Below are 22284 nucleotides of genomic sequence, written 5' to 3' on the forward strand. Positions count from 1 at the left end.
TCTGAAGCAGGCTCCAGGCTCTGAGCTGTCAGCACAGAACTGGATGCGGGTCTCGAATGCACAAACTGTGAGATCATGACCTGAACCAAAGTCAGAAGCTTAACCGACTGAGCCACCCAGGTGCCCCAAGAAGCAGACTCTTAACTCTAGAGAACACACTGATGATCACGAGAGAGGAGGGAGGAAGTAGGTGATGGGGATTAAGGAGTGTACTTGTTGAGATGAGGACTGGGTGATGTATGGAAGTGTTGGATCGCTGTATTGTACACCTGAAACTAAAATTACACTGTATGTTAAGTATACTGCAACTAAAAAAAAGAATAAGCTATGGGGGCAGACATGAAAGTAGGGAGTCCACTTGGAAAGCTATTGCATTAATCCAGGCTATTAGATAGTGATGAATTGCAGTAAGGTGGATGTGGAAGCCATCGGTGTTTTGTAGGTAAAATAAGTTTTGCTGATGGATTGGATGGGGGTGTGACAAAAAGATATGAGGAGTCCAAGATATGATGTTGTAACACATACCATTGTGACCGAAATGAGGTCTACTATCATCATCATGGTATTAAATTTATATCGGAAATTTGCCATTGTATTTTCCCACTCATTTATTTCCTTGATAGTTTTTCCTTTGGAAAAACTTGCAGTCACTTGTAGTAGTAACTTGTACTTCCTAGCAGCCTGCTCTCCTACTCACCCTACTTCATCACTACCCCCTGAAAAAAATTAAAACTGGGAATTTACATGTAGTTGTTCTCTTTGACAATTCTTAAACAAATTGTAAACACATTTCCTCTGGAAATAGTTTCTCAGCATTGAATTATTAAGAAACTTTAGCAGGTTTTGAATATAGGTATATAGTTAGTTCATGATAATTGTGATGAATTTTCCTCTCTTCTCCCTGTGAAGCTTACAGCATAGTAGAGAATTACTCGTGATGAGTCTTGTTTGATTCAAAATGCAGTCTGAATTTCATGCAGAGGCTCTTATACTTCCCTGTGCCCTATATAGTTGAACAGTTTTCTAATGCATGTTTAATGTGAATGTCTCTGCCAACAAAAAGACACTTCTTGCCTGGATTCTCAATAAATGTCATGGAGTGGAGCAAATTCCTTTACTTTTTTTTTTTTTTTTTTGACATCACTGAGACTCACCACTCTAATATTTGTGGGACAACTAATAAGTATTTGCAAACTTGGCTTTTGAAAAAACTTTTTAATTTTTCACTGGTATTTATCTTTGCTTATTTAAGCTTTAAGTGCCTTGATCTTTCTGCCTTGTGTAATAAGAAGAGCAAATGCTAAAGATTTATAAAAATAACATGGTGTTGATAATGTTTTCAGATCTCTGCCCTTTAACTATGGAGTAGTTACACTGGAATGATTGTTACATTCACCTTTTTTTAGTTGGTGGTCAGTTCTAAGGCATTCATTGTGACTATCACTGTCCTTAAAGAATGTAGTTAATTAATAAGAAAATCTTTGCCAGTATTTCCATCCAAGGGGATGTACACTATCAAAAGTCTGCTCGCTTTGAATTCTTTGATGCGACAGTGCTGTCCTTTATTCTTCTACTGATGAAAGAACTGGTGAGCCATGACACTTTGATCTGCTCTACTGAATTATGTATTCATTAAAATTAGAATTCATATCAGGATCATCATGTTTAACCCTCATAAGTACTCAATAAAAAAAAAAGAAATTGATAAATTGCTTCATGTAGAGTGTCCAAAATGCAGAAACTGTCCCAGTAGCAAATCAGCTGCCCTTTGTATAAATTGGACTTGAAGCAGCTATGGTAGAGTGGAGGGAACAATGGATATACAGTTATTTGGATGGACTTGGGGATGAAATTTACCACTGAACTTCTGATCTCTCAATAATTGGACAAGCCTTAATTTCTTCATCAACAAAATAGGAGATAATTTTTCCTCTCACAGGGTGTTATGATAGCTTATTTGTGTGAATATACCTAGCACAGTGTCTGGCATGGAGCAGTTGTTAATCATGTGTTAGATAAATGAATGAGTGGTTTCCACTGACCAGAGGTAACTTGGTTTGATACCTATAGTTTGTTTCATAACTAAACTAATAATACAATTTTTATTGAAAAAGTGAAGTTTAATGAAAAATATCTATATTTCTTTTAGGAGGTAAATTTCTTATTGAATGACTTTCATTGTCAAAATTTATTGCTTGTTAATTTCATAATGTTTTGTTTGCTAAATTAAGGTAATATTTCTGCCCTCAGTCAAGCCATGCTTTTTTTTTTTATTGAGTCAGGATCAATCTGCTAATTTGAACATTGGCTAACTCATAGGCTAGCTTCTACAAATGGACCATAAAATATATTTCTGAATTTGACTGTACATTATTAATATTATTCATTTAAAAATTATTTGAATCTGTGGTTCATCACCCAAAACCATTATTCAGCTACAAAGAATACTTTGTTTATTACTTTGTTCCTATCACATTAAAAACTCATTACTTAATGTCTGATATTCAATTTATCCATGTGTCACCATATTTCAGCTGCATGGTACAGCATTATTCATTCAACTAACATTTACTGAATGCTCACTTGTGCCAAGCTGAGTTCTAGGTGTTGAGGATTTAATAGTGAATAAGTCAGCAAAGGTCTCTGTTTTAATGTTATTTACATTTTACTGAGGGAGACAGATAATAAACAGATAAACATATACATGTGACTATAATGTCAGGTGGTAATGAATGTGTTATGAAAAAAAAGGCAGGAAGAGAATGTCAGGAAATCAGTTCTATTTAAAATACTTTTGAGTGGAGACTTGAATGAAGTAAGGGAGAACATCATTGTAAATATCTAGAAAACAATGTTTCACATTGAATGAAGAGCATTTTAGGGCCCCAAGGTGACTATTTGCTTGGTGTATTTGGATATGAACAAGGAGTTTAGTGTACCTGGAATGCAGTGAGCAACCATAAAAAATGGGAGGGACTAAAGTCAATGAACAGCAAGGAACCAGAACATAGAACTATATAAGCCATTGAAATTAGTTTGGCTTTTGCTCTGAATAACTTGGGTAGCTGGTGGAAAATGTTAAGTAGAGGAAAACTTGACTTATGTTTTAAATGAAACATTGTAGCTGTTCTGTGAAGAATGGAGTGGGAGCAGGGATGCTTCAAAAATAAATACAGGGAGAGGAGGTAAGGCTGTTGCAGTAATCCAATCTAGAGATTATGGTTTAGCCCATGTGGTGAAAAGTGGACCGATTCTGCATCCATTTTGACTGTTTTACCAACAGAGTTTGCTGATTGGGTTTAGGGTTTAGGAGGAAAAAGGCAAGTCAAGGACAAGCATGAGGGTAAATGATGGTGCCATTTACTGAAATGTGGAAGACTGAGGGAGTAGCATGCTTTGTGAGGGAAAAATTCAGGTGCACTATTTTGAACATCTTAAAATTGAAATCCTATTAGACATCTAAGATGAGTTATCTAGAAGACTTCAAGGAGAAGTCTGGACTGGAGGTACAAAGATAGATGGTATTTGATGAGCTACAGCAGAAAGAGACTGCCCACAAAGACAGCATAGTAAAAGAGGTCTAATGACTAGGCCCTACGAACTCCAGTGTCAAGTACATAGAGGAGAAAGATCCAGATAAGAAAACCATGATGGAGTAGCCTTCAAAGCAGAAGGATAGCCATATTTGTATGGTATTCTGGAAGCCAAATATAAATAAAGTGTGTCAAGAAGAAGGAGGGATTTGTTGTATCAAATGCTGAGATGTTAGTGAGGGTTGAGAATTGACTATTGGATTTGGCAACGTGACCTTGACACTGTTTGACCTTGACAAAAGTGGAGTGGTTAGGGTAAAAATCTGGTTAGTGTGGTTTCAAGGCAGAGTGAAAGCTAAAGAAATGAGAGGCAGCAAGTATAGTTCCTTTCAAAGATTTTTGTTCCAAAGTATGCCAGAGAAGAGCCAGAGGAGAGAATGTAGGGTCAAGGAAAGTTTTAGATTTTTGGAATTCTGTGTTGTTTTTGTTTTTAAGATAACTGATATTATAGCATCCCTGATATAGCATTTACATGCTATGGGAAAGACCTGGTAGAGAGGGAAAGCTTAATGATGTGGGAGGTAGGGGGAAATTTCTGGAATGATGTCCTTGAATAGTTGAGAGAGGATGAAAGGCAGTGCACTAGACTTCAGTGGAAGCTTATTCCTTGGAATAGGAGAAAAAATAGGTCTCTAGCCACAGAAACAAATGGGTTGGTAGATTAGATGGCAGGAAGTTATTGACATTTTCTTTCCCCTTTGTTTTACATTTCAATAAAAAATGAGATCCCCAGCTGAATATGAGGATGAGGAAGGCTTGGAGGTTTTAAGAAGGAAGAAAAGGCAAGAAAGAGTCGCACTGAAGAGTGAGGGAGTGAATTGTCTAAGGAAATGAAGAATGATTTCCACACAGATCTGTGTGCCCATTTAAAATAATACATAGCATGGTTGCCATAGACATGCGGTTGCTTGGGTGAAGGTATAAGGTATATGAAGAGTTGAAATTAACCAGAGTTGGTATTTTCCCAGGCATATATGTCAGAAGTTGAACATGGGAGTGCTTATAGTGATTCATGGTGGAATCTGAACTGAGCAAAGTAGGATATGACAATTTACAGGAGATAATGCACAGTAAAAATGTGATGGGAATGAACTGGAGGTCTCAGCGTGTGGAGTAATTGTTGGAGAGGTAGGGTACTTGTGTGTGTGCACTGGAAAGGTAGGAGGTGATGGACATAGAGTGGAGTAATGTGAACTGGGACTTGTAGAGGTATAATAGGTATGACCATGAGATGGCTGAGGGGGAGCAGATGATAAGCTTACTGGAGTAAGGAGGTAGAGGAAGTGAACAGTAATAGCACATGTAACAAAATGTATTCTCTCTGTCTTTCTTAAGGATGAGATTGTGGGTAAAAAATTATTAAGTCTTCTGCCTGATCATGAGAAAAGTGAAGTCCACCGAAAGATTGCTCTCAAACTTCCTTCGTCAAGCTCAGGTACGGATTGTGTCTCCTAAATTGTAAGTTCTTAGATTTTAAGACCCAAGTAACAACTACTCAAAGGAGTAATAAAAATAAAGACCTTAGAGCCAATATAGCTGCTGATTATATATTAACTTAATACAATTACACAAATTATATTTCTAGTATTAAAATATTTCTTCTCCATTAAGTCTTGTTCTTTGTCATGAACCCTGATTATTTGAGCTTTTGTATAATTGTATTAGTGTTATATAATGTTCTAGCTGGTACTCTACTCCAGAGCTACAACATAGATAGCTATGCCAGAGCTAATGTTCATGGAAAGAAAATGATATTTTTTAAAAATATGTTCTAAGTAAGACAATGGTCTTATGAAATAATCCTGCAGAATATGGTAACATACCATTGTAAATGTGTTTTGTATCTTTTTTTTCTTAGTGGGAAAACATACTGACTTTTGCTGTCATATAAAGAGAGGAAATGATAAACGTGGTAGTAACCCTACTTATGAATATGTGAAATTAATTCTGACTTTAAAAGATATTTCAAATGGTAAGCAATTCAGTTTTCAGTCTAATTTAGATAAAGTTAATGTGTTTCATAGCCCTTCGTTGCTAACATAAATGCCTTTCCACTGCCGGCGCCCTCAGATTCTCTTATATCCCTGTGACCATAGCGGTTTGGTTGTAGACACTGATCAGACTTTTGAAAAAGAATTCCATGATAAAAACAAAGGGAAAGTAGATTATGAGTGACGATATAAATGGATTACCAAAAGAAGGACCAACAGAAATCTCTGATAAAAAGAAAGACTAAAGTTATTGTTCCAAAGGATCTTATTGTTCTAAAAATGGGCCTGATAATATGAAACACCTTGTTTGTAAATGTCTCTGACCTTTTTGTCTGAGATCAGAATTTCGGGATAGGTAGCTTATATACTTACCTGACACTAATCAGAAAATAGATAATATTTATATTTAAAATGTTTAGTTATATTTGATTATCTTATTCCTGAGTTGCTTGTTCATTGAAGTAGTTTTCATTTCTATTGCAGTTAGAAATAAATAGGTTTGTGCCAGTAGACACTGCTACTAAATTGGTATCCAAAAATGCTTGGGCCTCTAGCTTTCGTTCAGACTCTATGAATTTTAGCAGAGTGCAATGTTTTTGTGAAACAGTGCAGTGAGACTGTGCAGTAAAAGGAAGAGGGGGTTTGGAGATGATGAGGACTTGAAATATATAAATATAATTACTGTCCAATACAACAGAGCAGCTTACTTATGAGAGTTGTAATTACTGTTTATTGCTCTGAGGAAGATAGAAAAGACAGGGAAATAGGGGAAACTCCTTTGAAAAATGGAATACCTTTTACAGAAATATCTAGCGCCTATTATAAACAACTAATCCTTGTTTCATCCCTTTTATTATTAAAACTTATATTAAATATTCAGTTTAAAAAATAGTAAAATTCACAAGATAGGGTCACTTGGTAATATGGTGGATTGAACTAGTAAGAATGACTCTTTCCTTCTACAAAAACAAGGAAACAATTTTTAAAACATAACAAAAGAAGTTTGATGCATACCCAAGCTTAAAGGAAAGTTAAGTCCTTGGGTGACAGGAATTAGAGTATAAAGTACAAGACTATAATGATAAGAGGAAGCCTAGGTGGGTTATGCATCATCCATGGGCTTCGCTGGCTGGGGTCTGGAGTGCTAACATTCATTCAAGGACCAATACGTAAAACCTAGAAACTTAACATGATCAGTAAAATCCTGTCCACTGGCCTAGAGGAATAATGTTTGCCATCTCCCTCAGAATTTGAATGGAAAAAAATATGTGTCATTTACAAGAAATCAAACCCCAAATCAGTGTTGTGTGGATATGGAGTCCAAATTTACAATTTTCAAGGTTTCAGGATCTATTGGCTGATAAATTAACATAAACACTGATATGGGGCCATTAAAACATCTAGGGCTTGAACCATAGGTAAATAGCCCAACGAATATGTGAAAAGATGCTTGAACTCACTAGTAAGCAAAGAATGAAAGATTTAAAAACCAGTGAGATAGCACTGTACACCCATCTGAATGACAGAAATCAGGAAGTGTGAATAATAAACAAATATTGGTGAGGAGGTGAGAAATAAAACACTAAGACAGTGTTGAGAGGAATGTAAACTCATGAAGCATTCCTGAAAAACAGAGTGAACTTAAATTATGTTAATTAACCTGTGACTCAGCAGTCTCATCACTGGGTGGAGATATATCAGAGGCAGACTTACAGAGAGATCTGTGCCTAAGGGGACATGTGCTATATATGCCATAGTGTTTTTTATGGTTGGAGGGAGTTGGAGACAGCCTAGGTGTGCATTATTAGGGAAATGGGCAAGTAAAATGAGAAAAATGTGCAATATGGAAAACTTTGAAAGCAGTGACCTCGGATATACATACTACAACATGGTTAAATCTTTTTTTTAAGTTTATTTATTTTGAGAGAGAGAGAGAGAGAGAGAGAGAGAGAGTGAGTATGAGTGGGCAAGGGGCAGAGAGAGAGGGAGAGAGAGAATTCCAAGCAGGCTGCACAGTGCATAGCTCTAATCCACGGACTGCAAGATCACAACCTGAGCCAAAGTCAGATGCTTAACTGACTGAGCCACCCAGGCACTCCAGTTAAATCTTAAAACCATAATGTTGATTGAAAAAAGTAAGAAACAGAATGAGATCTATAGCACAATGCCACCTTTGTAAGTGGTAAGCACATACACATAAAACCAGACTACATATTTTACAAGTTTAGATATTAAAAGTGGTATATGGCAATGGGTGTCTGTGGGTGCAGAAGGATCAGAAAAATCAAGAGTAGAGACTTTATCTGTGTTCATTCTATTCCATGGACTAAGAGTGTAATTAACTCGGTTCTTTGATACTGAGGTCTAAAAATATAGCGAATGAATGAATGAGTAAACAATCAAAATTAGTTCACACAATGGTTGTCTGATATGTTTGTCATATGTGTTGAAAATTAAGGGTCGTATACTTTTAAAACATTCAGTTGACTACATATGCACACAAATTACACACATATTTAATACCCATGTGCCCTATATAAAAGAGGGGAGCTAAATTTCTTTTGAAGACTACAAAATCCATCCACAGAGTAAGAACACAAAGTTGAATATCACCCTGAACTTGCAACAATTATTTCTCAGTAATGACTTCTTCATGTTTTGGTGGAGACCAGGGTAAGGAGGATAGCTGGAACAGAAGGAAGGCAGGAAAAATCTGTGACTCAGAATTCTGAAAATTATCAGTGGGCTGGCAAACAGTGCACTGATGTGTCAGGTGTTCATTTCTTGTGTAGACAGCCTGCCTTTGTATTTGATTGTCACATGTGTGTCTCTGTCTCCCGTAGAGCCTTTGGTGCTCTTCAGTAGCTTCTTCCCCAGTCCCTCTTTTGCTGAATCGTGTGGTACATATCTTCCTCTGGAGGATCGGTTTTATCTGGTCGGGTCCATTTGTATCCTCAGGACTCAGATTCTACGGGTGAGTATGTTGTGTGTGTGCCTTCCCAACTGGGGAATTGCGGGCTTCCTTTGAAAGGCCATGTCCCCTTTGGTCCATCAGCTACTGGACAGCATTTCTAAGGAACCCAATGTGTGCAGGGGGTTGTGCTAAGATAAGTGAATGAGGACAGATCAGCTCCTGCATTTCAGAAGGTGAGCACGTGAGTAGAGATCTCAACACACTCAAAAGAGATACACAATCACTTACAAGTGGTTTTATTTTATTTTTTTAAAATTTTTAACGTTTATTTATTTTTGAGACAATGTGAGAGACAGAGTGCAAGCAGCGGAGGGGCAGACAGAGGGAGACACAGAATCTGAAGCGGGCTCTAGGCTCTGAGCTGTCAGCCCAGAGCTGGACGTGGGGCTCGAACTCACGAACCGTGAGATCATGACCTGAACTGAAGTCAGATGCTCAACTGACTGAGCCACTCAGGCGCCCCAGTAACAAGTGGTTTTAATGTAATATGAAAGAGGTATACAGGGGCTGAGGGCTGGAACATATTAAGAGAAGTGACCATTTTGACAGGTGAACAAAGGAAGGTTTCTGTCATGAGGTGAGTTTTGAGGCAGCTCTCTCCCACATCCACCACCAATTTTCACTTAGTGTTCTACTAATGTAGCACTCACAGATTCTTTCTCTAAAAAGGAAAATCAATCTTTAGAATTCTTTGGATAGATTCAGGTCCAATGAATATTTATTCACTAATTAACATATTTATTAAGCACCTACTATGTGCCAGACACTATGCTAGGTCCTGGGGATGCATTAGAAGAAATAGACAATAGACATGTAATGTTTAAAAGTGTCATGTAGATGATAAAACAATCATATGTTAATAGCTGGTGGGAAGAAGGAGTTCAGACAGTGTGGTCAGGGAAGGTCTTTCTCTGATGACCTGTCTTTTGAACTGAGACCCTCAGTTATGAGGTCAACCCAGCAAAGAAAGGAAGGCAATCCAGGTAAAGGGTTCAGCAGCTGTAAAAATCTTGAAGTAGTAACTAGCTTAGAGAGTTCCAAGGCGCAAGTACTGTTATGTGACTAGAAGAAGGTGAAAGAGGAAAGGAGTAGTAGAAAATTAGGTACAAGAAGTGGGCAGAAGCCAGGTTATGGAGAACTTTGAGAATCATGATCATGAGTTTGACTTTTACTTCAGCTATAGTGGAAAGCAGCATGACATGATCTGATTTCATTGTTTTTGAGAGATTAGACTGGTTCCTGGGTGGGAAATGGAATCTGGGAAACAAGAGCACAGGCAAGAGGAGTGGCATGAGAGATGGTAGAGCTTGGACTAGGATTGGAGTCATGGAGATAGAAGTACATGGGTTTGGGTTATTGTTGGGAGATGGGGCACAAAGTCCTTGCTGATGTGTTGAAAGTGGGTGGGAGAAGAGAAATGACTCCTAGCTTTTAAGCCTGAGAAGCTCAATAAATGGAAGTGCCACGAACTGACTTGAGTCAGACGGTGACACTATGGATTGGGTGATGTGGGAGTGGGGGGCAAATCAAGAGCCATGTTAACATTATGATGACATTGTGACATACAACACATCCAACTGCCTTACAAGACAGGCCTCTGGATCCAGACCAGCTGCAGGACTTCATCCAAGTTGCTTAAATCTTTTAGCTTCAGTTTCTTTTTCTATATATGGCAATAATAAAACCTTCTTTTAGAGTTGTGGTGAAAAGTAAATAAGACAGCACCTTATGCATGGCAAGCACTTGGTAAGTGTGAGCTATTACAGCCATCATACTCATCATTATCATTATGATAATTGTTATCATTAGGATCCAGAGAGAGCAAAAGATCTGCTTTACTCTTGTCTATGGTTTAGATTGTGGACTTTAACTGACCACATTTCAGAAACTGTGAAAGACCCTGTTACATTCCATTTTAGAGTAGACATGTGTCACTTTTTTTCTCCCAGATTTAAGACCATAAGAAAAGTGTCAGAAAAGCAATTGAAGGAAGTTGCTTGGTCTGATTGCCCCAATCATTATGCCTCTCTGGCAGCTGAGATTTGAGCTTTCATATTTGCCACATGAAGACAGACATCCCATTGTGGAAGTCACCCCCAAAATATACTACTCCCACCTCTGAGAAAGGAAAATCTCATTTGGCACACGTCCTTCACTCTAGAGTCCCTCATGGCACAAGGATCTCTATTTGTGATCTTTTGCAATTTTCCTCTGGGTTTCTAGGATATTTGTTCCATATTAATGGTCACTTTGGAGAATAAATCTTGTGAGAACAGAGGGCTTTTTGGAGGAAGATTTTTTTCACAGTGTTGACTATGTAGCACAGTGGATGGTGCAGCAAACTCAGAGTGCAACTGTGAGATGATGGATCTACTTTGTTTTGTGTCTACCAGCCGTGTATCTTAGGCCAAATCATTACTTCTCTATAATCCTCAGTTTTCATGACTATAAAATCAAGTGCCTTTCTCACATTGATATACAGATGAGCTGTGACATTGGATATGTGATTGCTTCCAAATTTACTACGTGCTATACTAATGTGTCAGGTATTTTTACTATATAAGTTCATTTTAAGTATCTAAAATGCCAGTTTCTCTGCAGGACCTTTTCACTGTGGAGAAAGCTGGGGAAGATATTCAGCTGATAAATGACTCAGATGAGGAACATCTATCTACAGAGTGCAGGTGAGAGACTACTGCTGAAGTAAGTGATGGAGACCTAGGGCATACTTTTATTCAACAAAACTAAAACAAGAAATGATATGTACAAATATTTTCCCATTAAAATGAAAAGACAAACAATTGAATCCAGAAGAGCAATCTACTAGCCTGAATTCCTTTGCCCAGCTAATATAATTCTTATTTCTCCAACTGAATGTAAGTACAAGTGATTGGCTTTTTATTAAAAAAAAAAAAAAAAGCTATAGGGGGCGCCTGGGTGACTCAGTCAGTTGAGCATCCAACTTCAGCTCGGGTCATGATCTTGCTGTCCATGAGTTCAAGCTCCACATCAGGCTCTGTGCTGACAGCTCAGAGCCTGGAATCTGTTTCAGATTCTGTGTCTCCCTCTCTCTCTGCCCCTCCCCCACTCATGCGCGCGCGCGTGCGCATGCTCTCTCTCTCTCTCTCTCTCTCTGTCAAAAATAAATAAACATAAAAAAAAGCTATAGAGCACATTTAACTGATGCAGACATTTAATGACTTTCAAATTAAGACAATGCATTTAAAAATAGCATTTGATTACTTTTTCTAGAAATACTTTTAAATGGTGGAACAATAAGTGCACATTGTGGTAACTGCTATTATACAGGTGTCCCTCTTTTTGTGAATATAATTTATTTTATGACATTTGGTAACAAAGTTTCAAAGAACGGAGGCAGTGTTCCATGAGTTTCAGTGGAAAAAGAAATAAAAATGCAGTCCCAACTCACAAGAAAATGCCAGTTTACCAGATATCATTAAACCCCCTCATGTATCTGCTTAACAATCCACCAAGGATTTCTGCAAAATAGAAATTGTATGTAATACTATCTAGTTATTTAATACTTGTTAAACTCATTAGTCTGTATGTAAAAAACCATAATACTAGATACTGCACAGTATAGATTATTGAGAGTGTGTTAAAATTTCCTTCTATATCACAGTAGATATGCATGTGTAAATAAATAATAAAATAATGTATTAAAGATGTGCACCACATGCCAATAATACTTAGCAAAAAAGAAAATAAACCAGATAATTTTTAAGAGGTTTCTTATGATTAAAGACATGTTTATGTGAGGCCTGATGGTGGGAGAGGAGAGAGTTGGAGGCTGTGGTCACTGTTACTATTTGATGGTGGGGGTGGTAAGGAAGAAAGAGCTAGTGAAGAAATGAGTTAAACAGGAAATGTCTGACATTCATCTGTGTCTGGATCTAAGGAATGGGGGAGAATCTTCCCTTCCTGGCGGGAGAGTTCAGAGGTGCTTGGCTGCAAACCATTGTCTGAAGCTACACACAAAGCAATGGGATGGAAAACAGAGCTCACAGTGGCAGTCTGTTTGCATTCCACATGTTTGGTGTCCTACAACTCTTGCTAACATGAGATTGCATTTGTAATTGTGTGAATGTGATAAGTCCGCTCATGCCAAGATCACACTCATTTGCACCAGAAAGCTTTTTTTTTTTTTTTTCAGGATCTCAAATTTCTTGTAAATATTCAGCATTGTATCTGTGATTCCTAGGTGTTGGGGACAGGACAAGTGCATGGCCAAGCTTAAGACTAATGATCATTCAGCTCTCTTTTTTTTTTTAATTTTTTTTTAACGTTTATTTATTTTTGAGACAGAGAGAGACAGAGCATGAACAGGGGAGGGGCAGAGAGAGAGGGAGACACAGAATCTGAAACAGGCTCTGGGCTCTGACCTGTCAGCACAGAGCCCAACGCGGGGCTCGAACTCATGGACCATGAGATCATGACCTGAGCTGAAGTCGGATGCTTAACCGACTGAGCCACCCAGGCGCCCCTCATTCAGCTCTCTTAATGTGCTTTATCACCCCCAGTTTTCCTTGTAGCGCATGTGCTTATTTACACTTTTTAGGCTTGACCATTTCCTTCATTAGTTACTCAACTTTATTAGACTGTTTACTGAATAATGTGGGGAAGAGGATATCTGCAAAACATGGCATGTTTAAACAATGTGAACTCAAGACACTCTCCTATCAGGAGAGTACCTGAGATACAACAGCAGCAAACCACGTGGATAATTCAGTCAGCAGATCATTGTAGCAAATATTCAGATAGTAAGAGTTCAGAGAGTGAGGAGACCTGTGTTTTACTATTAAGCAGAGTTTAATTGGATGAAAAATATTCTGATGCAGAAACGAGCCAGTTACCACATCTATACCAGTGATCTACTTAGATATAAAAGAAATGTTTTTTTTCTTTTTATTTTTTTTTATAATTTTTTTAACGTTTATTTATTTTTGAGACAGAGACAGACAGAGCATGAACGGGGGAGGGGCAGAGAGAGAGGGAGACACAGAATCCAAAGCAGGCTCCAGGCTCTGAGCCATCAGCCCAGAGCCCGACGTGGGGCTCGAACTCTCGGACCACGAGATCGTGACCTGAGTTGAAGTCGGACGCTTAACCAACTGAGCCACCCAGGTGCCCCTAAAAGAAATGTTTTCTTGAGGCTTAAAACCCCTTCTAATATTGTAAGATATTATCACTTCAGTGTGGATGAATGCACTATAGTTTTATATGTTCTGTACTTTCATAAAATATTACTAAAGTTCTTTCAAAATTATGCAATGGATTATTATTTATCATATAGAAAGTAAGATGGAAAATGACACTTAGGACAGAGTTGATGGATCTGATGAAGAAATTCTGTTTAATTCCACCTCCCATGTCTCACATCCCTCCCCTCTCCTTCAATACCATGGTCACTGCTGTGCTCTCAGACACCTCAGCTCTCACATGATGGGTTGTTGGTGGGCCTGGCTTGTCCACTATCTTGAGGTCTGTAAAGGTGGACCTGCCAGCCTTGTCCCTGTCTGGCACAGAGCTTCACATCAAGTAGGCAGAAATGAACATCTACTCAGGGACTGATTGATTGGTTGATCCTATCAAAATGGTAATCCATTCCATGCCATGAGACCTCTCAAAGGTAATGCAGTATTATTATAAATCAGTGCAAACTAGTATTGCCTTGTTTTTGTCATAGACTCTTTCCTTGTTCTCAGGATATTTTTAAATAAAAATAAGGAGAAGAAATCATGGCATGTCAGAGTCATGGTTTCGTATGTTTCATAGACACCCTGAGCAGATTGGTAATCTGGCTTTCATTTTATAGCCTGAAGGACAGTTAGGAAAGTAATCAGGCACAGAGGCCATAGGGACCTGGAGCTCCCAAAGTGGTTTGGGAATTTCTCTTGGTAATTCTACATGTTCTTTGAAAGGCAAGAATCATTTTGCTAAAAGGCTTGAAAGCATTGCCTATGCTTATGAAAGAAACACAAAGAGGGGAATTTGAGATGTTTAGAAGAAAGGGTCTGTTTCCATGGAGGGTGTATTGTCCTTGCATGTTTCAGATTTGAGGCTAAAGAACCTTTCATTTCAGGAGAGGGACTCAGTGGTTGGGTTATTTTCCATTAAAGCTACAGATGCAATGGAGTGCAAGGTCTTGTTTGCTTGGACCACTGAAGATACAAAGAAGTAAGGGGTACTTGAAAGTACGTAAGGGGCAGACCAAAACTGGAATACTGTTAGCCCTCTCCTATCTGGCTCCTGCTAGAGGCAGAATGAAATACCTAGCTACTCTTTTAGTTTGGCCAGATGTATGTAGAGGTAAGACCCAAATTCCCATCACAGTGTCATCTCAGTAGAAATGCATTCTGTTCTTTAGCCTTCATGATAGGATTTCATGTTTATTAACCTAGTTGAAAACAAATCTATAAGGTAGATTTTAGACTTGTCAGAATGTAGTCATAGAGGATTATGATATGCCCAACTCACACAATTTGTTCCACAGTAGAGTGGAATTGGGACCCAGATTTTCCTGGGCTCATTCCTGTCAGGACATCAGTTCCAGCAGCTGTGGCTAGTATGGGATTCCAAGGAGGAAACTCGAGGAGCCTTTGGGAAGTACTTGATTGAGGATGTTTTCGAGAGAAAATCTTTTTTTCCCCTTTAATTTCTCCTTAAATGTAGAGGAGAGAAAAATTAATAGGGAGGGGACTATGACGATTAGCCCAGTGTCGATGAAGATAGCATCTTCTCACCTTCAGATAGAGTAAAGAACACTGGAATATCAAATAGCAAGCATTTCCAAGGGTTCTAATAGCTCTTACACTTGGTTTCAGTCTTCAGAAACTGCTACAGTGCTGGAATTGGTCCCTGGGAGACTCCAGCTGTCAGCAGCTTCACCAAAAAGAATGTTCCTGCCTAATTCCCCTTTCAGCTTGTGTCAGTGAAGAGTTATTTTGTACAAAGGTGTGAAGAGAATTTTGTAAAGATGTATGGTAATTCTCATTACCACAGTTTTGTTATATGGAGCCTTGGTACTATTCTATACAGACTTCATTACTTGTGTCCACCCCATCTTGAGCAGGGGAAGGGCCCTGTGCATCACTGCAGCACATTTGATTGTGTTTCTTTACCACTAAGGAGCTAGCTCACAGGTTCCATCGTTCCAGTCCCAGTGAAAGTTATGCATACAGCAAGTATTTAGCACCTACTATAGGGGAAGTTCTGTTCTAGGCTCTGAGGACACAGCAGTGAACAAAAATCCTTAACTTCTAAAGCTCCATTCTAGTGGAAGAGAAAGACAATACATAAATCAATAGACCAGAGTGGGTTACATGGTGAGGAGGGCCAATGGAAAACGGTAAGCAATGACGAGGGATAGGGAAGGTTGTGAGGGGAGGATAAATTTGATTTAAGTTTTACCATATGCAATTGACATTTTTATAGGTTAAAAGATGGTGCAATATTGGCAATTCTGAATGGTGTGATGTAATAGGTAAGGTGGCCAGCTTGTGTCTCCACAAGCGACATTTTCACTGCCTCTTGAAGCCTCAGTCAAGGCTCTCTACTCTCCCTCTGCAAGTTACTTGCCTAATTCTACTCCACATTGCCTGCCATCATCTTTGGCAAATAGTGTGGAGGTCTTATGGTATAGTGATGCTTTAAAAAACTCACAGTATTGGGATTTTTAAACAACTGAAGTATTCGTGTTTTATTTCTCAGCTTGACCATTTACAAGTTGTGTGATCTTAGACAAGCCTCCTTGAGTCTCAGGTTTATTATCTATAAATGGTGAGGATAATTAATGCAGAATGTGCATCACAAATAAGATAAGGAAATGAGGCCTGTCTGCTTTGATAAATAAATTATATCTATATGCTTTGTAAAATACTATACAAAATCAAATTATTATCAATTAAGAAGTAATTTCAAAATGGAGTAGTTATAATTTAGATCTCCACTAAATCGTTAACTGAGCTATAATGACATTATTAAGTGCAAAGGGTTACATGTAAACTTGGTTTATGGTCATGATCTGAAGTCTGAGTCTGGTGATTTCTTTAATACTCTTATTTTTCTGTTAATTTAAGGTTGTCCTCTTTTTCTGTTTAAACCCAGCCAACTTTAAACCCCTATCCTTATGAGATGATTCTATATCCATCAACACCCAAACTATTCTCTGCAAAGAGTGCACCTTGCCTTGCTGGGGTCAGGACAGGGTGTGTAGCCAAATCTGAACATGATGGAATTCATGGCTTGGAGGCCCCATTGAGAGTCTGAGTTCAGTCTGTTTACTCCATGGTCTCACACCCACCTGAGACACCATCACATGCTGACACCTGCCTCTAACAGATAAGAAAAGGAGTTGGGACCCATTCTCATGCAGCTGTAGTTGTTAGGTCTGGAGCAAGTCTCTTGGTTTCCATTTAACTTGTCCTGTTGGTATGTATAGGACCTGGTTCTAAAAAGGCAAACATAAAAACAAAAACAAAAACAGAAGAAGAAGAGAAAAGAAGGGAGAGCAGGCTCAGGTTTCTGGATTTTGTGTTTCATTGCCCACCCATATTCCTTCTTTAGCTATATGATCATCTCAAAGCATAAAGTTATTAGACTGTCTTATTAGATTTATAATTGATAAGAACAATTTGATTATTAATATTTTTGAAAAGCTCATAGTAAGTTTGTACTCAAAACTCAAACTCTGAAATCACTGAGGGTGTAGACACTAATGAAAAGAAGTCTAATAAATATCAAACTTGTGAAAAATCTGGAACAAATTATCTGAGTATTAACCTATTTTATGAAAATTAGCTTTGGATAAATATACTGGCAGCTGCTTGTTCTACTCAGACAATTAAAATTGTAATTTTTTCCCTCCTCATGCTATTCATTTGTCAGCCTGTAGTGAAGATGTCAGGCTGTGCCTTAGGATCTGAGGAAGTGGGACAGGATCTGGTTCTCTTTTGACTTAATGTTTTTTGCTTTACCTTTTTGTATCCCAGGGATTCTTTTCCTTTATCTCTGTTAATTTTTTTTAACTTTTAAACTTTTTATTTGAATATTGGCAGGAACTACTACTATAATATATCATCCTCTACCTGTGCTTACAAGTATTAAAGTTTTGCTGCATTTGCTTTATCATTATTCTCTCCTCCTTTTCCCTTCCCTCTGTCTTTTTCTATCCTTTCTTCTCCACTTTTTCTCTCCCTCTTCTTTTCACATTCATTATTTATTTATTCATTTGTCTATTCACTGGATTAAAATACTTTGCTGTTATTATTTATTTCAATGCTTGGATTGTCCCCAAATCGACCAGTGGCAGCCCTTTCAACCAAGCTCTTCTGTCTTTTTGATATTTTTCACCATTCTTGGATCATTCCTTACTTTCTGGCACTAATGATGTTCCAGGCTCATTTAGTTCTTTCTTTGCCTCATCCATGAAATCGGTTGGTTCTCCAAGCCTTAGTCAAAGGAACCCTGGCTTCTTAAATGCAGATATTTAGAAGCCAAGATCTGGGCACTAGTCATGCTCCTTGTTACTACTCTGTGTCTACTTCTAGTGCTTTCAGAACTGGGAAACAAATCCACACACACATAGGCATAAAGGCCTATATCTATATTTATTTTCTTATCTACCCATCTCTGTGTATGTGTACTTAGGTGTATATGTGTATATAAAATAATACAAACCATGAATTCATATGGATACCTCCAAATCTAAACCAGTACCAGAGGGTTCATTCTAGTCCTCCTGTTTCCATTTGTGCAACACTTTTCTCCAATAGTTGGAGATGCTTGGCCCCATTATCCTCAATAGATTTCCTTATTTGCTCAAGTCTAGAACACACAGAGAGTAGTTTTAGGGTTGCCAACTCACTTCATTGCAAAAAGCAGACTTCTTCATTTGAGCTGGTTATTGTTTATATTTTAAGGTAAAGTTTACATATAATAAAATGCACAGATCCATTTTTAATATTCTGTGAGCTTTCACAAATGCATAAACACATGTGACCCATATTCCTATCAAGACATACAATATTTTCAACACACTAGAAATCCTTTTTGTGCCCCTTCCCTGTTAACCCTTGACCTAGAGGCAACCACTATTCTGATGTGTTTTGCTATAGATTTCTTTGCTTTATTAGAATTTCATAAAAATGAAGCTATATAACATATACTCTGTTGAATCTGCTCTCTTAAAACTCAGTATAATACATCTGAGATTCATCCTGTCATATGTATCAGTCGTTTATTCCTTTTTGTTGCCGAGGAATATTCTGGTCTATGCATATACCACAATTTGTCAGGCATTTTCCTTTGATGGACATTTATTTCTAATTTTTGGCTACTACAAATAGAGCTGCAATGAACATTCTTTTACAAGTCTTTTTGTGGACATATATATTTAAATTATTAAGCAATGCATATCTTAAATTATATGGTAAAATCGATTTGTTTTTTCTTGGTGTACAGTTCTATGGTTTTAATACAGGCATGGATTCATGTAACCATGACCATAATCAGGATAAAGAACAGTTCCATCACTCCCTAAAAACCTTCTTTGTGCTGTCCATTTATAGTCACCCCTACTTCCCATGATTCACTCCTACTGGTCGTCTAGATCCACTTTTGGTTCTCTACCATGGCACCATGCTCTTTTTCCTTAGTCATGCTTTTTGAAGTTCATAAATTTATAGTTATCTTGGGGCTATTCGTTCATTGAGTTCCACAAAAAAACTATATACTCTTTTAGGCTCTGTTCTCAGTGCCCAACCTGTGCCTGTCTTCATCGTACTTACTGCCTAATGTGGAGATGGACAAGTGAAGAAGAAACTCTAATAAAGTCACCATTCCATGTAAATGTGTCTACAATCTTTCACTGTACCTTTGGTTCTGTTTTTCTGAATTGATAAAAATGGCCTTCTCTTCTGTATTTTGTATGTCCAGATACTCCTCACCACTCCAGAAATTCCTCTCAGAAGTCCTTCCTGCCACCTGGGCTGGAAGAGCTTACCCCTTCCTGCTTTCCCATTGACACTCTCCACTTTGCCTTGGGATTACACAGAGTATTGAAGCTCTTATAGAGAATCAAAATCTCCAAGAAGGAAGTGTCCAAACTGCATTCAACTTGTGCCTCCCTCAATACAGAAAATAGTTTGTCTTATTAACTTAACTTGCTTTCTGATTTCTAAGATACAAGCATGTGAGTAGCCACATGACACTTTACCATTAAAAACTAATGGGGTTGATATGGAGAATGAAAAAAAATAAGGCCAAATTTAAAATTATTTCTCATATCTACACACCTAACACTTAGGTTATCAGTGCTTTAATACACAGTGCAGACATATCAGAAAAGGTTTTTCTTTTAACATATGCTGGATTTTGATCTCTGTTGTTTTATTTCCCTAACTGGCTCAGTAGTAGTCCTATGAAAGTGACAGAAAAAACACATAGAATATCACCTTCAGGAAATGATTGACAGAGTGTATTATAAAGTAGGGAGACTAAGATGCCAAATGAAACATGGGCTGTTTGGTAAAACCTTACCATGAACATATGTACCCAGTCCAGGCCCTGTGAAGCTGCCGGCTATATTAAAAAGAAGTTGGTTCTGCTTAGTTTTTTCTGTGTAAAAATGTCGTGTGTGTTTCCTTTTTTTGAAGTGCTATGTCAAGGGAATAATTTTGACTGAACAATGATGAACTGTAATTCATAAAAAAAGTTTTCAAACCATTTCATAATGGAAAAATATTTGATAATAGATCTAAATATGAAAATAATGAATTATGCAAGTAAATACAGGACCAGATGAATTATAAAAACATGTATCAGGTATCAGTTCCAATCCTTCAAAGACTCCATTCTCTTGGAGTAGGAGATGCATCCTTCTAGAACCCTGTCCTGTGCTAGAAGGCTTGGCATAAAAGCCTTACTAGTTAGCAGGAAAAGAGCAAACTCTCTTTATATCTTCCTACACAGTGCTGGTCTTACTATAGTTTCTTGTTTGATTTATGAATTTCTCCTGGAATGAATTTTCCACAAATATGTGATGGAGAACTGTGTAGCTTTGACATTCAGTCTGCCTATGAATGTTGGTAGTGTTAGCAGCTGGTATCCAGGCTGAGGTCCAGGCATGTTCCAGTGATTCACCAATCAACACTATATGTTGCCTTTTCTATGTTTGAGAAAGGGGCAGACCGCAAAACACTAATCAGATTCTAAAGGTGCCTTCTTGTTTACTTAATATTTTCATGTTGTTCATAAGAGGCCAATAATAGCAATAATCTTTTAAAGATGATAAAACTTTGATTTTTTTTTTTGGATTATTGATTACTGACCATATTTTCATAGCAATAGGGTTTTTGTTTACTTGGTGTTTTCTTTCTTTTCATTCTTTGACATCAGGGCACTGCTTAGTTACTTGTCCTTTGAGGTATAGGGGACACAAGGCTGTGGCTTTTTCCATGTTGATGATTTGTATGTACTTTCTAAATGTTATGAGTATTGTGCATTCTTTGTTTTTCTGTTTTAGTGAGGAAATACCACTGAGTGCTGTTAGATGTTTTTCCTCTTTTGATGTGTTTGTGGAAAACTGGTGTAACCAAAAAAGCACATTACAGAAGTTCAAACAGGCGCTTTAGAGAGTTATGTTTTCTTTGAAATGGATGGTGTAAGCCTTTGGTGGAAATTTTCCCATTTGGACTCCATCCTATGTAAAACACTGAAATATATGAGGATTGGAACATTTGAGTTTGGTTCCTTTATAGTTGTGTATTAGTAGTGATTGGAAACAAGTCTGTTAACATATCACTAAAACAAAGATTGAGTTTTCTTAGCTATGTGATAAAAGTAATTACCTGCCAGATAGTTTTAAAAGGAACCCCATATTTTATTTTATTTTATTTATTTTATTTTTTATTTTATTTTATTTCATTTTATATTTTGTTTTAATTTTCATTTTATAAAGGGAGAGAGAGAGAGTAAACAGGGGAAGGGCAGAGAGAGAGAATCCCAAGCAGGCTCCATGCTCAGCACAGAGCCTGAAATGGGGCTCCAACCCACAACCCTGGGACCTGAGCTGAAATCAAGAGTTTGATGCTCAACTGACTGAACAACCCAGGTGCCCCCAAGGGACCCCATATTTTAAATATTTGAAACTCAACATTTTGTTTTAAATCTTCATATTCTAATATGTAAAATCATCTGAACTTCCCGTATGATGTAGGTTTGGTTACATATCAGCTTAGCTATATTAGCTTCAGATTTTTCCATGATATATCAAATACATATCAGCCCACACAAAGAATATGATTTTAAAAGCCACAAAAAATCAATTTCTGTGACTTGAGCAGGAAGAAAGGAAGATGCATTTGCTACATTCATCTTAGAGACCTTAAGTCTTCCTCTTGTGAGCACCAATTCTCTTGGCACTTTGGCCAAGGAACAGTGAGAGGTACAGTGCCCAGAGTAGGGAATCTGAGAGGAGAAGATCCAAGTATTTCCCAAGCCATCTTATTTCACTTTCTGCCTATCTCCTAGCTCACACACGGTCACATACAAACACACACACCGCAAGCATTTCCCTGCTCTATTCCTTTTTGGCCCTGTAGTAATGGGTCAGAAAATAAATACTCTTTTTGCCAGAATTTAGACCTAAAAACTGCCAAGGTCTTCAATATAGGATAGTCAATAGTATAAATTGGATTGGAAAGTC

The 22284-nt window shown here is 37.7% G+C and overlaps 1 protein-coding gene across 1 annotated transcript in view; it reads left to right on the forward strand.

Annotated features, from left to right (window-relative positions):
• PASD1 (PAS domain containing repressor 1) overlaps window positions 1-22284 on the forward strand; it is a 103895-nt gene that overhangs the window by 53863 nt on the left and 27748 nt on the right. The window contains 4 exon segments of the mRNA XM_049643306.1: window positions 4929-5028; window positions 5452-5565; window positions 8428-8558; window positions 11160-11242. Coding sequence (XP_049499263.1) covers window positions 4929-5028; window positions 5452-5565; window positions 8428-8558; window positions 11160-11242 — 428 coding nt within the window.

This window comes from Panthera uncia, chromosome X (assembly GCF_023721935.1).
Source record: "Panthera uncia isolate 11264 chromosome X, Puncia_PCG_1.0, whole genome shotgun sequence".
NCBI classification, from domain to species: domain Eukaryota; kingdom Metazoa; phylum Chordata; class Mammalia; order Carnivora; family Felidae; genus Panthera; species Panthera uncia.